The sequence below is a fragment of the Cynocephalus volans genome, chromosome 6 (genome assembly GCF_027409185.1).
Source record: "Cynocephalus volans isolate mCynVol1 chromosome 6, mCynVol1.pri, whole genome shotgun sequence".
Lineage (NCBI taxonomy): Eukaryota > Metazoa > Chordata > Mammalia > Dermoptera > Cynocephalidae > Cynocephalus > Cynocephalus volans.
In genome coordinates, this window is record NC_084465.1 from 79,525,542 (window position 1) to 79,546,157 (window position 20,616).

The following is a 20,616-nucleotide window of genomic DNA, read 5'->3' on the forward strand; positions in this document are numbered from 1 at the left end:
TAAAAACCTGACATACCAATAAACCAACTGATTTCAATAGCCCATTTTATAATGAGGTAGAACAAAGAACATAATGGATAGCTCCAGGATGGCAAAGCTCCAGAAACCTCATTCAGTTAATCCACTAGATGCTTTGCCAACCCTTATCCAAATAACCCAATTATTACAGTCTACAGACCAGTGGAAATTCTTACAAAATTGGCCTCCATGTGGAATCTCAAATCATGTCTCTACTGGGGTCAAAACGATCCCTAGGATTGTCTTGTTGAAGCTTTTGCCTCTGGGCTCAACTGCACTCTTGCGAAACAGAAAACGAGGGAACGCAGCCAGGTAAAATTCTTAATGTAAATTTAAATCAGATTTTTAAAACCTTAAGTAAAAAACAGTTCTTCCTATTTGCAATCTAATTCTCTGAAAAACTATCCAAAGTAGAGGTCAGAAATTCTGGATTTCCAACCTTAGTTTGACTTCCAGTATGCTGGATGATCATGAGTCTTTCACCTTAGCGTCTGCATTTTTGCAATTGTCATATCACAAGGTCAATATAGATCTACCTTGTAGAGGACCTGCATGGATTAATTAAGGTTAAATTCAAAGAACAAATTGCATTTGAAAAGCCAGGCTGTATCTATGTTGCTGAATAGACCCAGATGTTTTAACAACTATTCGGATTATTTGGTAGCATCTAAGTAGAGAATTAATTTGCATAATACATTTCAGCTGTGATGACATTTTTAAAAATCAAAGACTCCAATGTTTCAGATGGGAAAAGAAAAACAATCTGGCTCTGCTCTGGCCTCACTCATCATGCTGAACACCATTCACCCCCAAATTTTCCTACTGAGCAGACGTTGGTGAACGCATGTGATGAAGAGAATCTCATGGCAAGGGAAAACTTTAGACTTTCTCATTCCTGGGCATTTCTCTAGACCTTCCCTTCTCTGGTGAAGATGATGAATAGATTTCAACTTCTCTTTCCATGTCTTGCTGTGTCACTGAGGCAAAAATGACTATATTTCTTGTTCTTCAAGAAAGTATTTGCTTCTTTTTCATCTTTGACTCATTATCGAAGACTGTCTGATCATTTATTGCCTGAGGAAATTCCAACAACTTTAGAGCTTGCAGAGATGGCACTGATAACAGCAGATCCAAGGATGTTCCAAAATATGTATGTGTGTTGGGCTGGTGATGGGCAGAGATGAGTAAGAGTGCAGGAACACTGAAAAGTAATGACATTTGCTCATTTTCTTTCTCTTGCTATTGAAAAAAAAAAAAAATTGAGAGTCCCATCTTTGAAAATCAGTCCTTAAGGGACCTTAAAATAGTATGTTTTGTAATATTGTATAACACAGTGATTAGGAATATAAGCTTTGAAATTTGTATCTTATTTCTTCCATTACTGCTTGCTTGACTCTGAACAAGTTATTCAAAAATGTATCTGTCTTGGTTTCCTAATCTTTTAAATGGCGATAGGTACACTACCTATCACATAAAGTTATTAGAAAGAATAAAGAAGTTATGTGAACTGTAAATCACTAAAAACAGTTTTTGAAACACAGTAAGTAATCATTCAACGTGTTAGATATTTTTATTATCTACTATTTGAAATAGCCATATTTTTAACTCAGTATAATATCCTATCTAAGAAAGTTTCACCTCTTTTGAAAACTTTTCCAAAACATTCAGGTCTATTTTTCTTCTTTAGAAACTACTGAATAGGGAATGAGGTATCCTCAGAAACTTCTAGTACTTTGGGATCATTTTTCTGACCAACATTTCTTAAAAGCATTTTGCTTTAGTAAAATGTGTGTCTCTAGAATCATTCTAGACTTGTGAAGGCAAATATATGGCACACTGCCACTGATCTTCTTTCCTTGGTTAGCAATTGGTGTGCAATAAAAAGACTCAAAATTCAGAATAAATGTTATATTTAGTTATTCAACTGCTACTGAGTTGGTCTCAAAAAATATGTACATATACACTAAATACAAATGAAAATGCCATTAGGTTTAAGAATATCAATAATTTATTTAGTTACTTATCAATTACTTTTATTTTATAAAGAGAACATATTTAGACTCTAATGGTAGTGTTTTACATTTTGTCTTAAAAATACACATACGTTTTTCACAATTTTGAAACTAAAATGTAGAACATATATAAATGCTACAATGCCAAATATCATCTATATAGCCACTTCTAGTCTATTGATTTTAAGCCATACTAACAAAGCCTAAATCAATTAAAAATTTTTATTTATTTTGTTTATTTTCAAATTAAACTTTTTAACATAACTTTAATCTTTCTTTTTCCAAATGGTTTTCTTAATATTTTAATTAAAATACTACCATTTATACTTCCATGAATCCATAATTAGTTTCAATATTAAAGTGAAATTTACAGATTTTAATAAGAATACGTTCTGCAATCTAATTTTTATAAAATGATATATATATATACACACACACGAGTGTGTGTGTATATATATATATATATATAAATAAAGAAAATTTGATATTTATAATAAATTAGTGTGGGAAAAGAGTTTTCCTGTTAAAGTAACGCAAAACACTTAAAGGGACCACAGTAACAACAGCTCTGACGGAATACAGCTGTCTGGCTCTTATCTGTAGATGAGCACACTTGCAACAAGTCATCTCTTAAATTGGGTACTTTTATGAAAAAAAAACTACCTCTTACCAATATGTCATTAATCAAACCATTGCTCACACTGTGTTGAATTTCTAAAACAACTGTGAATCACATTTAAATAAAGAGTAAATTTAGGGGGGAAGAAAAGTCTTTCCACAAAAATTCCCACAGGTAGAGGCAATTTCAGCTACCCTGAGGCATAATGACTTATTTTTTAAGGAATTTTGGAAAGTAAAGTGAAAGTGAACAGCTTTTACTAAAGTAATTAAATTTACAGAAGCAGTGATAAAAATATAACTGTAGAGTAGCCTCTGGATCTTTTAACAAACAATAATTCTCTCCATTCCCTTAACCCCTAGCTCCAATGTCTGTACAATGGAAAGGGGGCTGACAAGCCAAAAGCTCCAGGACTTTCATCTGGTCATGGGACAGATTTGTTCCACTCTCCTTGTCCATTCCTCTAATGCTTATTCAGAGGCTCTGGTTTATATCTCTCTTTTGGATGTCTTTGCCGGGAGCTGTTGTTATACAGGGATATGAGCTTAAAACTTACAAGTTTTCCTGAGTTTGAGCCCTGCCTCTTGTTACTACACAGTCACACGACTGTGGGCAAAGTAATTAAGGTCCCTGAGCCCCAATTTCCTCCTGTAAAGAGTAAAGGATGTGGAGAGTTTTTTGTTTTGTTTTATTTTACATCTTCAGTGCTGTGAATCATTTTGTAAACTGTAAAGGACCAAATGTTATTATTTCAGGCACGATTTAATATTCCATTAATTAAACCTAATTACACTGAATGTTTCCAATTACCCAGGGTAAAGTCATACTAATTGCTCTGGAATAAATTCTTGTCCACTGTAATATTCCTTTCCTAAGTTGAAATCTAGGCTAACTCAGCCAGCACCCCAATGAGTGGAATAATTTTGCTGTGCCACAGATATACCCACTTTCTTGCTTTCTACTTAAAGGCACTCATCCTCCCTTTAAAGTCTTGATAATATTACCCCTTCTGCCTTTATGAGCACATTCAAAGTATTAAAACATTTACCTGAAGACTTCAACAGGTGCAGGTGTGCACTTCGCAGCTACACCTTCACCACATGACCAGCCACTTTAACAGGGACACAGACATTCTAACCAAAATCTACACATTGCCCACATATTTCCATCCTCAAGAATTTGGATTAATGACAGTTTATGTTTCTTAACATCCCTAGAGAAAGGAAAAAAGTGGCAAGTGCAGGAATTTAGACCCAAGCCTACATTCAAACAACACATTTCATTCAGGAGAATAAATTGTAATAATTATTCCATGCTCATTACATTCTACTCACTACTACTTACATGTAAAATATAAAATCTTCTACTATATAGATACTTCAGAAATACGGGAAAAGTCATCCAACATGCTAAAAAGAAATTCCACAAGGAAGATATTTTATAGTCTATCTTTAACTAAAAACACTTTACGCAACTTTTGTAGTTTCCACATGCAGCCTAAGCCGTAGAATAATCTGATCTAATCTGTTTTTATAAAACAAATATATGTATAGAATAAAAGGCATCTCTAATGACTAGACACATGTAATTGCAAAATGTATTATAAGGAAAAATATCAACATTTAAGATGTATATATCATCCAATGGAAATTGGTAAGAATAAGAACTTGATTTTAAAAGGCAGCAGCATCTGTATGAAAATAATACCTAATTTAACTCAGTGACGTGCAGTGGGTTCCCTGCCTTACAGATTACAAGTAACAAGCAATTGACCAGAGTAACTTTTATAAAGCTTTCCAGACTTCTTTTAAACTTATACAGAAAAATCAGAGATCCTTTAACATATTGTGAGGCAAAATTATATTTTGTAAATCAAAGAAAACATACAATTTAATAGAAAAGCCGATCACACCTCCTTTAGGGTCTAAGACAACATGAGGCAAATAGTGAAGATATTTGAAACAAAAAGTTTCATTCCCTGTTATTCCCCCCCCCCTTTTTTTAAGGTGTGGAAAATTCCAACTTAAGACAAAATATCACGTGGTAATAGGACAATTTTAGAATTAAGAATTCTAAAGCTTACCCATTAGCTTCACTACAGTGTGATTTATTAATTAACCTAGAGTTAAGATAACAGCTAAAGTTTTCCAAATTCTCATTCCTTAAAGGAATAGCTCACCCATCATTATTTCTATTTGAACTTTCATGCCTTTGTGAAAAGAATATGTGAAGGCTATTATTTTCCACTTATCTACTCTTTTCTAGTTCAGGCAATTTATACTTGACATACACAAAAGCATTCTTTATTCCACAGATAAATATTGACCCACTTTTATAATCTAAGCATCATATTCTGCAAATTATAAGAAGACAGAGGACAACTTAAACATCCCACCACATACAATTGGAGAGGGGAAGAATAAAGCATAACAGAGATACTTAAGCAATTGTCTTTAAAAGCCTAATAGGTAATTTTCCTTCTGTGTTCTTCATGCTACCAGTAGTTGGCCAACTAGTCCAGAATTTCTTTCTTTGATTAAGGCAGAAATAATGATGGCCCCTTGCCTTAAACTCTCCTGCAGCTTCTGCTCATCCTGAAAAGAAAAGATAAAACTTTAATTATGTTAGAAAAGAATGTCACACATTAAATTTGATAAGGAGCCACTTTTCAAGATCTTCTGCTTTCTGGACTTGGCATTATATAAACTCAGACCTTGGCCACTGGCAGGGACTCAGGCCTCCCCAATAAAGGAGAAATGCTTTTGGAAGCACTTTTTATTATAGACAAAGAGCAAAAAAAAAAAAAAAAACACCTGCCAAAGATACAAAGAAAAACACTGACATAATTTCAAGTGCTAACAGAAAGAAACAAAAGGTTATTTTTCCTTAATCTGATTTCTGACCAAATTTGGCTCTTCACTGAAGTGTGAATATTTCATCAATGATACAAGCATTTTCTTCAACTTGTTTCTGTGTGCTCTCCAACTTTGTTATGAGCCGTTTGTGAGTACTGATGTAGATAGGGGGAAAAAAAAACAAACCCTCCCTGTTGTGAAGTAAGGATCAGGAAAAGTCGTGAGTTATTTCACAAGTTGCTAAAATGTGGTTTTACCTTTGAAATCATATTGCCTATGGAAATCTGTTTATTTGAATTACTTAGGCTTCTTGAAGGTATGAGGAAATTATAATATGAAAGGAAAAGGAAAGTGGAAGCAAAGCTGATATTTCTCAGATCTCTGTTATGAACTGTGCCATATTTAAAAAGAGAGATATGGTAACCAATTTTTAAACTTCAGCATCATCCTTAATACTGTAGGCCCAATATTTGATATATCACTAGGACCTATTGCTTCTACTTCCTTACTGTTTCTTGAATCCATATGTATTGGGGTAAGGCATTGAGAATGATGCCACTCCAACTGCCACTGCCAGCGTAACACCTCTGTTCGCAATTCCTGGAACAATCTCATAAAGTCTGTCTAAAGTCTTGCCCACTTCTTACCACATTTCCCACAGAGCAGTCAAAATATTTATTTTAAAATGTAGATCTGATCACATCACTACCCTGCCTAAAACTCTTTGAAGGCTACCTTTAAACCTCAGGATAAAGTCTGACCTCTTTACCTGGAAAATAAAAGTATTTTATTCTTCTAGACTCTTCTTGGCATTCCCTTAACATCATTCAGTTCTCCAAGCCACATAGAACTATTAAAGTTGTGCCCCCCAAAACTATTTTTCTTAGCTTGCATCCCTTTGCACCAGCTGACTCCTTTACCAAAAAAGCTTCCATACACCCTTCCTAGTTCAGTAGAGCCTAATTACTCTTTGTGGTTCAACCCAGGTATCGGTGACACTTGACATTTACACTGACTCCTACCATCCAACCTAGTTTGGGTGAAGTGACTATATGTCTCCACAGCTGTGGATTATTCTAGCACACTGAATTTTAATAGTCTTTTTAGCTAACCATTCATTTCACCAGATGATGAGTTTCTTGATGTAAAAAAAAAAATTCATTTTATCTCTGAATATGAAACACTTAGCTCAATGTCTAACACATGGTAGCACTCCATAAATCATAACGGATTCAAAGCAAAGAAGGCTCGGACTGTGACAGGGATATCATCACCTTTTCAGTTTAACTCATTTGTTGACATTGACTGGTATTTCGTTCCTTGTTTACTCCTATTTGTATATTTAGTCTGAAGCCTGGCTTTAGGGAAAAATATTACAGAAGCCTCCCCACTACCACTACACCCCCTCCAGCCCTGGCCCTGGGGTCCTCACCTATGAGGATGATGGTGAGCGACCATCTTTGTCTAAGTTGCTCTTTTCCATCAATTTCCCTGATTATGTTCTAAGGGTTGGAGCTGGGGAAGTTACACAATGGGCTGAATGGTGGTTGCTTTGCTTCTTGTAAGTGGGTTTTATATGACATTTCAATATTGGATTTCAAATGCTGTTCAGAATATCACAAGATCTAAATCACATATAAACAAATCATCCTAAAGCCAAATAGGTTTGGGCTTAAAGTATGATTTATCATATGGGAGTAGATATCATCCATGTCACTTCATTCATAAACATGGAAATGAGTATTCTAAATCTGAGCAAAATGCAAAGCAACTATTGATATGCATTTGTCACTCTTAATGATAAATTAATTACAATGCTGTAGGGTCTATAAAATATATCTACACCCAAGTCTTGTTTATTAAGTTGAGACATAACACAGATGATGATAATTAAAACTTCTTCTTTCAAAAATAAACAGTACAAGTCTATCAAGTCTATCTCCATAGCCCCTTTGAAACCAGTTCATACATGTCCTTATAAAAGCAGTACAGAACAAAAGAAAATATTAAGGAAATACTGTTTACGATCCCAGGGCTGGAAAAGTCACATTTCTATATCTTAGAATAAATCTTCTATGCTCATTTTGATAGCTCCATAAATTACTATTTTTAGTTAATAAAGAATTCAGGATGTTCTCTTAAAGATTAATCTACTTCTGAAATTTTTTATAGGTATCATTTTGAAGGATGAGAATTCTGTGAGAAGAAACTATGTCATCCACTGAAGGTTTGTTTTCCCTTCACCTGAATTCAATCATTTTGACCCTAAAATTTGTGGAAATTTAAAAACTGATTAAACAAGATGGTGAGACACACATATACTCAGAAAATTCTAGTACGTACAAAGATCAGATATTCACACAACTTATGGATTTTGAACTCATCTCAAAATTCCATGTCTCTATGATAATACTGATAAGACAGAAAAAAACGCAAACTCAAATACATCTTGAAAAAGCATTTCTTGCTGCCAGCTAAAGTACAAAATTTAGTGTTTTAATTCTCGAGGAGGGAGGGAATCATTTTATTATCATTCGCATGTATACATTCTTTTGTGTGTTCCAAATATCATACAATAAAAATGTTTAATATTAAACTAAGTAAGTAAGGTCAATATGAACAGTGAAAAATCAACATTGACAGTATGCATTCTTGGTATATGATGAAAATGGCACTTATCTCTGTGGTCTTCCTCCCTAAAACCTATACCCCCAGTTTAATCATGGAAAAAAGCATTAAAAAAAATTCCAATAAGGGTACATTCTACAATGTACCTGACAAGTACTTCTCAAAACTGTCAAAGTCATTAACAACAAAGTTTGAGAAACTGTCATAGCCAAGAGAAACATAAGAAAACATGACAACTAAAAATAAGGTGGTATACTGGAACAGAGAAACACATTATTAAAACTAAGGATATCTGAATGAACTATGGACTTTGTTAATAATAATAATACACCAATGTTTATTCACTAATTATAACTAATATACCATACTAACATAACAATAGGGGCAACTGGATGCAAGGTTTATGGGAACTCTTTGTACTACCTTCACAATTTTTCTGCAAATATATAAAAAAAGTTATATTATTTTTAGAAAGTAATTTCTTTCTTGATTTTTAAAAATGTGTATATGTGCCAGAATTACAAACTTGAATTACAAAGGAAATTTGTGTGCACTGGCCCATTTGTATAGTTCTTGAATAAAATACAATATTCCTTTAATAGTGTATGCAGTTGATAAGAGCACAGATTCTAGAGTCGGATTGCTGGTATTCAGATACTGGCTTTGACAATTTTAAGTGATCTTTGAGGAAATTATTGAAGTTGTATGGCCCTTCATTTTTTTTCTATCTAAAAATGGAGTAACGATATTACCTATCACAAATTTTTCGTTGTAACTAAATTACATATGACATGTAAAGCACTAACAATAGCTAATAATAATGATATTATTATGTAGCACTAATAATAGCTGTTAGAATTATTATTTTTATGGAGTCTACTGACTTCAGCTGCAACAGAGAAGCTGATATCACCCTCTGATCACACATAAGCATTCTATCCGGACAGCTGCATGCAAAAATATGGTTTGCAGGTCTTGGACAGTACAAATCCCTGTCTATATCCTTGAAAAAAGAGCCCATGAGCTAACATTCACTGCAGCTGTCTTGTTGAAAGCATTTTTCCAAACTACAAAGAAAGAAATAGAGTCCAAGGAGAGAATGGCAGTCTCTCTGAGTAGAAAAGACATTACAATTTAGAGCTGTAAAGGTGGCTTGGAGTTGTGCAAGCAAGGTCTCTGAGAGGAGGGAGTTGCAGAGAAGTCCTAAAAATCTGCTAAAAAAATCCCCTTTAGTCCTTGGCCAACTCCTAACTGTGCAAGCCCAGGGAGAAACTCAGTAAAGCCTAGGAAAAAAGCCTAGGAAAAAAGAACTGCTGGGAAGCTGGAGAGCTGAGCAGAGATTTAAAGGATGCACTGTGCTGAGAAGGAGGTTACATTTGACTCCAGCAAGAATGAAGAAACCTTTGGGAACTCCCAAGACTTTCAGATGATATCTCTGAAAGGCTGTGACTACAGCCTGGAATGAATAAAGGCAAAATGAACTAGACATGCCCTAAGAAAGCTTAAGCAACCTCCAGAAGATCAAGCTGATCTTTCAGTAATACAACTTCTTGCCAGAATAAATTTTCATATTCATTGAAGGAAGCCAAAATAATCTAGAGCCTTTATATTGTTATATAACTGAATTGTGGCATACAATAAATTACTAGACAAGCAAAGAAGCAGGAAAAAATAACCCATAATTGAGAGAAAAATAATCAGTTTAAGCAGATTCAGAAATGATGCATATCTCGGAAACAGCATGCAAGGATTTCAAAATAATGATGATTAATATATTTAAAAATAGAGGAAGAGATGAAAATGTTGATAAAAAATGAAAAATTTCAACATAGAATTGAAGTCTATAATAAAGACTATTTTAGAATTCGAAAATATAATACTTGAAATTAACAATTAATTGGATTAGTTTAACACAAGATAGGCAGAGCAAAAGACAGTACTTGTGATCCTGAAAATAGATTTAAAAAAAAAAAAAGAGCTGAAATGAGGGAAAGAAATGGCTAATTATCATTATAATCATTTTAATACCTTATGATCATATTAATGATTCCATTTTCCTATCCATTCCTCCTCTATTGGGAGTCTGTCACCATTAAGAAACCTATTTGAAATATTTAGAAAACTGTATATGGGTTATCCCAGCAGCCAAGTCATCAGGGGATATTTACTTCATGAACAAACAAGAATAAAAAAAGTCAGTCCCATTCCTAGAAAACAGTGAGATATAACATACATAAATACATGCAAGAATAGACTGTAGGTAATATTGCTATCACTGGGCATTAAAATGGGGGAATTCAGAACATGGTAAATCACATAATGCTGAAATGATTCCTGAAGGAGGTAGAACCAAAGGACAAGAGAAAGAGGAGGCAAAAACTGAGACCAGATGGACAAGAAATCCTTTGGGAACAAGAAATGATGACTGATTTCTTATATGGATGTGATAAACTAGCTCTTACAAAGGTATTGCAGGAAAAGCAGGTACCCAAAATCCTGCATTAAAAAGTAAAGGAAAAACTGGCAAAATTAAATTTATCAGCAGTTTATTTACTATCTCTAACTCTAGCAACATTAATTCCCAGGCTTCAGGTTGGTTTACCTTGATTTCAGCTCACCAGCCATAAAGAGCATGAACTGGAAACACTGTACAGTGTTTCTATATCTACATATAAAAATCATAAGCATACATTTGTTGAATTTAAAGAAACACAGGAACTTATTTAATGTGCCAAAGTATGCATTTTCTCTTTAATCTAAATTATTGTCATAGTTGTCATTACTTGCCTTATCCTGTTTGCTTTACAACAATGTCAAATGAGAAAAATTTTTAAAAATTCCAAACTCTATCCTCTCAAAAAACAATGAAAATGTAATTTCTAGTTGAAAATATAGCATTCACTCTTTTTCTTTGTTACAAACATATTACAGCAAAAAATAGAAACCTGAGGAAAAGGAAAAATATATATACTCTGCAGTAGTCAGTTTTCCTAAAATACAAGGAGGGAAAATGTCAAAATGTTAGCAAGAGTTATTTTTGGATAATGGATTTATGACAATTTTTATTTCTTCTCTGTACTTTACTGTTTTTCAAAATTTCCATAAAGAACACATCCTATTCTTCCGACCCAAGGAAAACAAATTATTTTAAAATTTAGTTTCAAGGCTGTTTAAATTTAGGAAACTAAATTTGACTTCTTATCATATAAAATCAATAATACAGAAGAGCATCAAATTTCCACAGAACATTTCTCTCCATAAATACCTTCAAAATCTGTACAAAAAACAAAAACAAAAAGCATCCTTTGCTTGAAAATTCTAGTCTTCAGTAAAAGGCCCAAAAAAGAACCACATTAATAATCCATGTTAAGAAAAATATCATGGAAGTCAAGCTGAGAGTAACAACAAAAAAATGTGTACTTAATTTTACCCAGCATGTAATAATCGTTCACTGAGATCCTGAAAAGTTTCTTAGAAGCTGGATTTTAAGAATATTAGGAAGAATACCAAAAAATACCAATATCAAGTAGCAATTCTTAATTTTCTATAGCTTCAAACTGAATTAGGATTAGAATTCACCATGAGTTTTATCTAGAAACTTATGATTAGCTATTTCTCTACCACCTGTAATTTCAAGATTATGATGAAATATACTATGTTTAGATAACGGGTGCACAGAAGAAAAGTTCTAATTACCATTATCTTTCAGACATATAAGGAAATTCTAAATTTACTCCATAGTAAGTCTTGTCGATGTTACCCTGTACTTCAGTCTTTTGGTATGTCTTTGCGGTTGTTGTTAGTGGGCTGGTTTTCTTTTGATGATTACATCTATTATCTTCAGCAGAATAGTGAAGTCTTGATGCAGAAATTCTCATGGGACTTCTAAGCATTTAGCAAGCTTTTGGGAAATCAGGGAAAATAGGAAATTTATTTTCACAGAAGATGGAGAATGACAGTGGTACCTCAATAATCCACAACAGCTCTTCTTTTACCCTCTTCTCCACCTTTAACTTCAAAATTTGGGCCAGTGAAGCCTGTAGTTCCAGGAGTAATTACTAATAAGTAGCACCTTGCGAGTGTATAACTGTTCAATTTCCTATGATGTCCATGTCTTCACAATTCCTTACTTACCAACCATCCCTTTAGGAGACAGTTTTCCTAAAGGATAACTTTGGAGAAACTATTCCCAAAGTATTTAAACTTAAAGAATTTTTTTTAAAGTATATTTTAAAACATTAAATCCCATCATTGTACTACAACTTGAATTAAAGAAGTGTAAACAAATTTATGGTAGGCTGTTAGAATCAAATTTATGTGGATTTTGTAGTGTGTGGTCTTAAAGAATAGCAGGAAAAGCTATGATGTCATTATTCTCCAAATCTTTATAGACAAGTGAAGGGAAATCTCTTAGAGATATTCATCCTCCATACACATCACTCCCAGAGAATACAATGTACTCTGCTAAAAGGAAAACTATAAAGTTAAAATATACGTATATATATTTAGGCTTTAAATGTTTCAGGAGATTACACAGTCCTTCTTGAAGGGTAAACATTGCATTGTCTAAGCAAATTTCATACCTAAAACCTAACTTGATTTCCAGGAGTCGCAAAACTCCTGAAATTCAGGTTGCCTAAAGTTTTATGTTAATATCCTCTGCCCTCCTTGTTTTGGTGAACTCATGCAAAAATCATTATCTAAATGCCACAACATTTCAAACACTCTAAATAAATAAAAGTGTACTAACTATATCTGTATATATCACATACAATATACAAACTTGCAAGTGGCAAACTTCATAAATTTTAACAGGCTTGTTACATTTACTCATATAAGATCACTGATATCAGTAATATTAAATCAAAATAATTTGATGCTAATTATTTGAGTGTGTTTTGTGTGTGTGTGTGTGTGTGTGTGTGTGTGTGTACATTTTGCTGATATGGAAGAAAAAAATGTGATGGTGACACACTGTCCCCTAGTGGAGATGAAAATAAATGGTTAGTTTGTAAATTTCCAAAACTGCAGGAAAAAAGCGATTACCTATTGATAGATGAGAAAAACTACACAGCTTTCCTTTCCAAATGAAAAGCACTTCCCTTTTGCTACTTTCAGTGAAAAAACTGTCTCTAAAAAAATCTACATAATAAAATACTAATGAAAATGCAGTTGGGTTTACTGATGAACATAATCGCCACACAACAGTTTCAGTCCCCTTTATTCCCTGTGCTTAGCACAGGGCCTTGCGATACAGTAGGTGCTCAATAAGTACTTGTAGAAAGAGGTAACTGAGAAAAAAGAATTGGTCAGTAAAACGTTGGGAGGCAGCACTGATACTTTGCTGAGTAGGAAGAGAGAATAGTCACTATAGGAAAGACCCAAGCTATGCAGTGCTCAGAGCCAGATTGCAGTAGGGGAAAATGTAGGCAGCCAAAAGCACCAGACATCTGGCCTAAGGAACAAGAAGTTCATTACTGTGTCAATTATTTCTAGATCTGGAATGTGTCACACTGTCATATTTTATTTTCTTATGTCATTCATAATATCAATTCCACAACTTAATAAAGTTAAAAAACATTGTCCCTTTTAATTAGCAAAAACTGTTCTAATCCTACACAACTCACCCAATAGTTACCAAGTCCTGATAGTTTCCTATTCTGTCATCCTTTGCTAGTCGTACTCCAACTACTATAAGCCTACATTCACACCATCCTGCACCCAGATTCCTCTAGGATGTACCAACTGGCTACTTCTTTGCCCTTGACTACTGCTCTAATCTTAGTAGAACAACTATTTTCACCATGTCAAAACCACATTACTGATCATCTTCATCTCAACATTCTGTGCCATCCACAGTCAACCTAATCAACCCTTTAACTGCAATTCTCACTCTTTGCTGTAAGGAATCTACTTTGTGGCTCTATGGGTATAATCATTGTTATTCCTACCCCAGTAAAATAGTTTCCCAGTAACTGTCTTTGTAATTCACATCAACTTTCAAAAACCCAGCTGTGATCACTTCCTCTTATAAAAGTCATCTGTTTTACCACACATCAGTAATTTACATTATCATAGCTTTTCTCAAAATCCCTTACTAATATCTTTATTAGGTTTGCATATCTACAGGCCTTATTTTCTCAGCTAAATTGTAAGATACTAAAAGATAACTCTTCCAAATCATGTTCTAACCTCAAAGTACTTTATGTATAGTAGGTACTCAATAAGTATATACTAACTAGATTAATTGGCCAATTAACTCTATAAAGATCTGACCTGATAGATGACCATTAAGACATCTTTGAATTATCAGAGTTTTCATATAAAGGAAACATTATCATGAAAATAACTCCCTAAAAATAAAAATAAGAAAAAACTTGTATCTGGAAACTAGCACGGGTGTCCAAAATAAGGATTTTTGTTCTACGTGATTTCCCCTCCTATGCAAGAACACCTAGTCTGACAGGTAAGTGTAAGGGACACTGATAAATCTTTACTAACACATCCAAATCAGAGGGGATAAGGCAGATGATGAACAGGCATCCTCTTAGATGCGGTGGCTGCATAAGCAGAAAAGCTACACATTAGGTAGGTGTTGGTGTGCAATGCATACTGCTGCTTCCAGAGCACATGATAAATGATAAGAGGAACAGAAAGCTTAAAGAGTTTCTTCTTAAGTAGATGACCTAGTTGTTAGTAGAATAATATTGATAATTTCTCTTGGAGCAGAAAGACTAGTTATATTTGTTCCCATAAAATTTAGCTTCAAAGTCGTTTAATCACAAATAATGCAAGAAAAGAGACTAAAATAGGTCAAGCCAAACATATCTCCTTGGTAAAAACATGAGAAGGAGATTACTATTAGAATATTAAAAAAGAAAAAGACCTCTAATGGTTAATGACCACTAGGTTCTTGAATCATGGTTAATGGTTGATAGTTAGTATCCAAAATCTCAATCTCAAAATTTTACAGAAAATTATTTACCATTGTATTAAAAACTTTATTTCCTTTCCAGAAGAAGGCTGTGAATTGCAACCAGCAAAAAAAGTTCTGTCCTGTCCAGACTAATGCTAATTTTTACCAGTTTTAACTAGCAAAAAATTAGCCTGGCAAAGCTCCTTCCAAGAATGGAGAGCAGAAACAATCCTTTTTCAAGGTCACAAATAGTAGAATAATTGCCTATAGAGCTTCTTCCCATTATGCAGTAGGAAAAATAAAAAAAAGTCAGGAGATAAGTGAAGCAATTCTCTAGATGGAAAGAACCTTCTGGAATCATAAAAATGAAATACCTCTCCCTATAATGATGCTTTTGAGTGAAACTAGAAAACATGTTATTTTCTGATTTGAGGTCTCAGGAAAATTAAAGATGATGCTTCAGCTATACAAGTGGGCACAAAGCAGGAATAATCTCATGTCAAAAGAGGTTTCAAGTAAATATTAAATAAATGTATTTTGAATTAAAAACTTCATGAGAGGTGGTGTACAACCTACTTTTTCTATAGAAAACAATTAGATAATACAAGACAGACTGGAAAATGTCTAGAACTCAGAAAAATAAAGGGGTAAAAATAGTGACAGAAAAGTGAAGGTATTAATTAAATAACTAAATTATAGAAGGGAAACCTGGGGAGAAAGCACAATAGATATTGTGGAAGGCATTATAAAGACACAGAAGAAAATACTCTGAGTTGAATTAAGATCAGCGTTTTCAGATACATGAGTATCATTTAGTGCCATACAACATTAGTAAAAGGACACACAAAAAAAGCCATATTCAGGTGATACCTTCAAAATTGAAGATAAATACTCAATCGCCTCCAGCAGACAATACAGATTATTTTCAACAGATAAGAATGGCTGGTGTGTAACTGCTCTAGAATGCTAAGTACCAGAAGACAATGAAATTTGAAGAAACAATTGTTAACTAAGAATCCTGGCTTTCAGAGGAAAAGAAAATGAGATATTGTGGGACATGTAAGGACTCTGAAGTCTTCCAATTAGTGAAGCCTTAAAAACAAACAAAAAACAAAAAAACAGAATAAAAAGAGAGTGTAAAAACTTAACTATGCCAATGATGAAATAAGTGAAGAAAAAAAAAAAAGAATGGGAACTCCTTTATTCATTCAGTGACTATATTTCATAACTTACCTGATGCCAGGTTCTAAGCTATATATTAATATGTGAAGAGACAGACATGTTATTTCTCTAATGAAATATGCAGTGATGCAAGTCAGACAAATACATAAACACATACATGCATTCATTTGCTATGAATAAAACAGACCAATTAGCATCAAAATGAATTCAGCATTAGAATTTTCAGGCACAAAATATTTTTAAAACCATGTAGAATAAATAAATAAACAAATAAATATACAATCACAAAAATAAGCAAGAAAAGGTTTTCAAACATATACAGATTTATACATAAAAAACAGAATTTTATAAATAATAAGCACTGTTGAATTTTTTAAAAAATTCAAAAACAGTGCAAACAATACATTAGATGCAGCTAAAGAAAGAAAGATTAAAATTGAAAACAGATTAGAGGAAATTACTCAGAATGCATATCAGAGAAGACAATGCAATGGAAAATGTAAAAGGAGGTTAAAAAATTTGGCAGCCATAATAATAATATTTAATATATATTTAATCAGAATCCTAGAAAAGGAGAATAGAAACAGTAGGGAAAAAATAAAAACAGTGTTATGGCTGAAAAATTTCCACAGGTTGTGGAACACATAAATTCATTCATAAAGGAAACCTGATGAATCTCAAGGTAAATAAAAAGGAAAATAAATAAGTAGACAAGTTGTAGGGAAACTGTGGGACACAATATAAAGAGAGAGTCTTAAAGCAGCTAGACGTAACACACCAGCAGAGGACTAAGAGACTGAGAGCAACCACAAAAACGTTAGCAACAATACAATGACACCACTGTAACAAAAACTACTCCCCCCCCCACAAACCTATCTAATTAGAATCTTTACACCCCCCTACACAAACACTTCATGAATAAAAATAATACATAGGCTCCTTCAGATGAACAAAACATAAAAGCTTACTGAAAACCTTCCTGACACTAAAGGATATACTTCAAGTGAAAGAAAAATAATTTCAGAATGAAGATTTAATAGGCAAGAAGGTATGGAAGATAAAGAAATAGCTTTAGAATAAGTTCATAAATCTAAAAAAAAGCAGTCTCCAGGAAATAATGTCAAAATATAGAGGATATTTAAAAGAAAACCAAAGCACTGTTTAAGAAAGAAGCCATAAAAGGTGGGAGGTTAGCAATCAAACTTAAAATGTTCTAAGATCAATGAAAGTGTTGGGAGAGTGAGTAGAATACTAACTTTAGACGTTCAGATACATATGCAAAGTAAAATTTCCAAAGACCTACTAAATGTCTAAAATAGAATGTGAAACTTCTACACAAGCAGAAAGAAATGTAGTAGAAACAATTGAAGCTTCAAAGTGCCTAAAGCCATGGTGGCTCTCTCAATGTTTCCTCCAAAAACAGCACTGAGCAATGGGAAGGTGAAATAAAATTACACCCCGTCCCCCCATCCCACACACAACAACGTCAGTATAATGTGAAAACAGAATTTCCAAACTGTAAAACAACTGTAAGTTAAAAGAAAAAAGAGAAAACTACCAGATTTCAACAAACAATTTCTCTTTCTCCTGTCCTGCCAAAATCTTTGTGGCATCTAAAGGAAGGCAGAAAAAACATGGAAAGTAAGAGGGGAGCTACTGATAGGTGTAAGGTTCATCTAAAACCACCACAAAAAAGAGTAAGCCTGACGTAAGTGTAAAAATACTAAATAGTGTGAGGGTATAATCAGCTGATAATCGAAAATGAAATTAAAATTATGCTTGATTTGAAGTGGCAGTCTTTTCCTGGGAGGGAAAAACACAAGAAGAAAGGGAGAAGCAATCTTTGGAAATTGAATGGTGAATGGAAGAAGCAAAAGGGAAAAATTTATAGTCCTGCAATACAAAGGAGTGCTGACCAATTGAAGGACATGAAACTCCTTCCTCCACCATTAAATAAGATAAATTAACTAAAGAAGCTGGATTTTGCTACACTGACAGAAGAGGGCAGTGCTGAATTAGGTTTCTCATAAACTAGTCAAGTCCACAACAGATAAATAGGAGAGGACTTAATAAATACATACAGAGTTGTTACATAAATGAAGAAAAATAAAATTCAACCACCTCAATTAATGAACCACCTTCCTGCCCAAGAACAAACAATGAAAATGAAGACTGTAATATACCACTGCAAGTTTAATAGCATTTTTGCATAGTTCTGACTTTCAGAACCATTCTAGTGTTTCACACATTCCAAAAAATTACAATTAAAAACAACCAGGATGTGGGCATAATACAAAATGGATTAACAACATCAAGTGAACCCAAATACATCATAAATAAATGAACAAACTGAAGAGGGTGGCCAAAAAAGTAATAAAACTAATTCAATTTGAAAAAAGTATTTCAATTCTATACTCTAAGACAAAGAACTGCATAGAACTATTATATTCTAATTAGTAAATTTGTTTTCCTAGAGGTATGAGTTAGCAATTCTGAAATTACACTTATGTGTACTATAGGTTGAACAAATAAGAAAACATGATTTTGGGGAAAGAGGTTACATTTAAAGAAAGGGGAAGGCTAGAAAGATGTTGGGTTGGAAATGTAGATGTTGCTATCAATTCATGGTCTATTTCAGACAGGTTATATATTACACACAAATATACACAGATATAGCTATATAGATATATACAGATGAGTGTGTTTCTCTGTATAAAAATACATATATTTCCTAGTTCTATCCACTGAAAGTTCTTACAAACAATGTCACTCCAGGAGCAATGAGCACTCTTAGTGCCCAGATCTTGGTTTCTAAATACTGTTCTCTAACAAAAGGAATTTAGGTTTCTTAAAGAAATTGCTGATTTCAAGATTAAGTGGATAAAAGAACAAGACTGATTTTTTTGTTGCCAAAAAAAAAAAAAAAAAAAAGTGGTGCTCAAAATCTGATGAGGACATTCTGGAATACAATAGAACACACAGGAAGGGGCTAATAATGGCCAAATCTAGGACAAGTAGAGCAAAAAATAATAAAACTATGAGCAAAATACATAAAATGAAATTAATACCTATGAGGTCATTCAGATAGATACACAGATAGATAAATAGAGAGATGAAAGAAGAAATAAAGAAAATGAAAGGAAAAAGAGGAAGGAAGGAGATAGGTAGATAGATGGCATAGAAGGGAAAGCTCTTCCTTACGGTAGAATTTTTATAACACATTTGAAATGAATAAGGAAGATAGAAAACCACCATTGGACATGCCACACCATATAATGGTTTCCAACAAGGATCATCAATGCATATTAAAATGAACATGCAAAAGTATGATTAAAAATTAGGATAGTTTCTGGGCTGGCCAACGGCTCACTTGGGAGAGTGTGGTGCTGATAACACCAAGGCCACATGCTCAGATCCCTATATAGGGATGGCTGGTTACTACTGCCATGAATACTCAAGAAAGAACAAAACCTACCAGCAAAACAAAAATGCTAACAATAAAGAAAAAACACAGTTTATCTACCACCCCAAGAAAACAAAAAATACAGAAGACAAACAGAAAATTAGGAAGAAAGGAACAAAAGGTACTTAAGACATCTAAACAAAAATCAATAAAATGCTAAGAGTAAATCAACACCTTTCAATAATAACTCTAAATGTAAAGGGATAAAATTCTCAATTCAAAAGACACAGACTGACTGGACTAAAAAGATGGACCCAAGAATATGCTGCCTTCAAGAGATTCACCTGACTTGTAAAGACACACATAAACTAAGAGTGAAAAGACAGAAAAAGATATATCATGCAAATAGAAATGAAAAATGAGCTGGAGTAGCTATTCTAAAGTCTAAAATAGACTTTAAACCAAAAACCATAAAAAGAGGTAAAGAAGGCCACTATATAATGATAAAAGGATCTATACATCAAGAAGATAAAACAATAATAAATATATACATACCCAATGTTGGAGCAGCCAGATTTATAAAGCAAACACTATTGAATCTAAAGAATGAGACAGACACTAACACCATAGTAGCAGGGGACCTGAACACCCACTCTCAACATTGGACAGATCATCTAGGCAAAAATCAATAGAGAAACACAAGATCTAAACAACACTTTAGAACAATTGGACTTGGCAGATATCTACAGAACATTCCACTCAACAACCTCAGAATATTCATTCTTCTTATCAGTACATGGAACATTCTCCAGGATAGACCACATGTTAGGTCACTAAGCAAGTCTCAACAAATTAAAAAAAAACTGGAATTATTCCATGTATTTTTTTAGATCACAATAGATTAAAATTAGAAATCAATAACAAACAAAACTCTGGAAACTATACAAACACATGGCAATTAAACAACATTCTACTTAATGACA

At 33.4% G+C, this 20,616-nt stretch overlaps 1 protein-coding gene across 4 annotated transcripts in view; it reads right to left on the reverse strand.

The window, feature by feature from the left end:
• CRPPA (CDP-L-ribitol pyrophosphorylase A) overlaps positions 1-20,616 on the reverse strand; it is a 364,955-nt gene that overhangs the window by 28,017 nt on the left and 316,322 nt on the right. The window contains exons 10-11 of one of the 4 annotated variants that reach the window (XR_010023849.1): positions 3,994-5,243; positions 845-1,219 (exon numbers count right to left, since the gene is read on the reverse strand). The exons of 2 other annotated variants lie outside the window; for them this stretch is intronic. Coding sequence is in view for 1 of the 2 variants with exons in the window: in XM_063099546.1 (XP_062955616.1) it covers positions 5,139-5,243 (105 nt within the window). In the remaining variant the exon portion in view is untranslated. Of the gene's footprint in view, positions 1-844; positions 1,220-2,484; positions 5,244-20,616 lie in introns of those variants that run through there. One more of the 4 variants, XM_063099546.1, reaches the window with a different exon arrangement.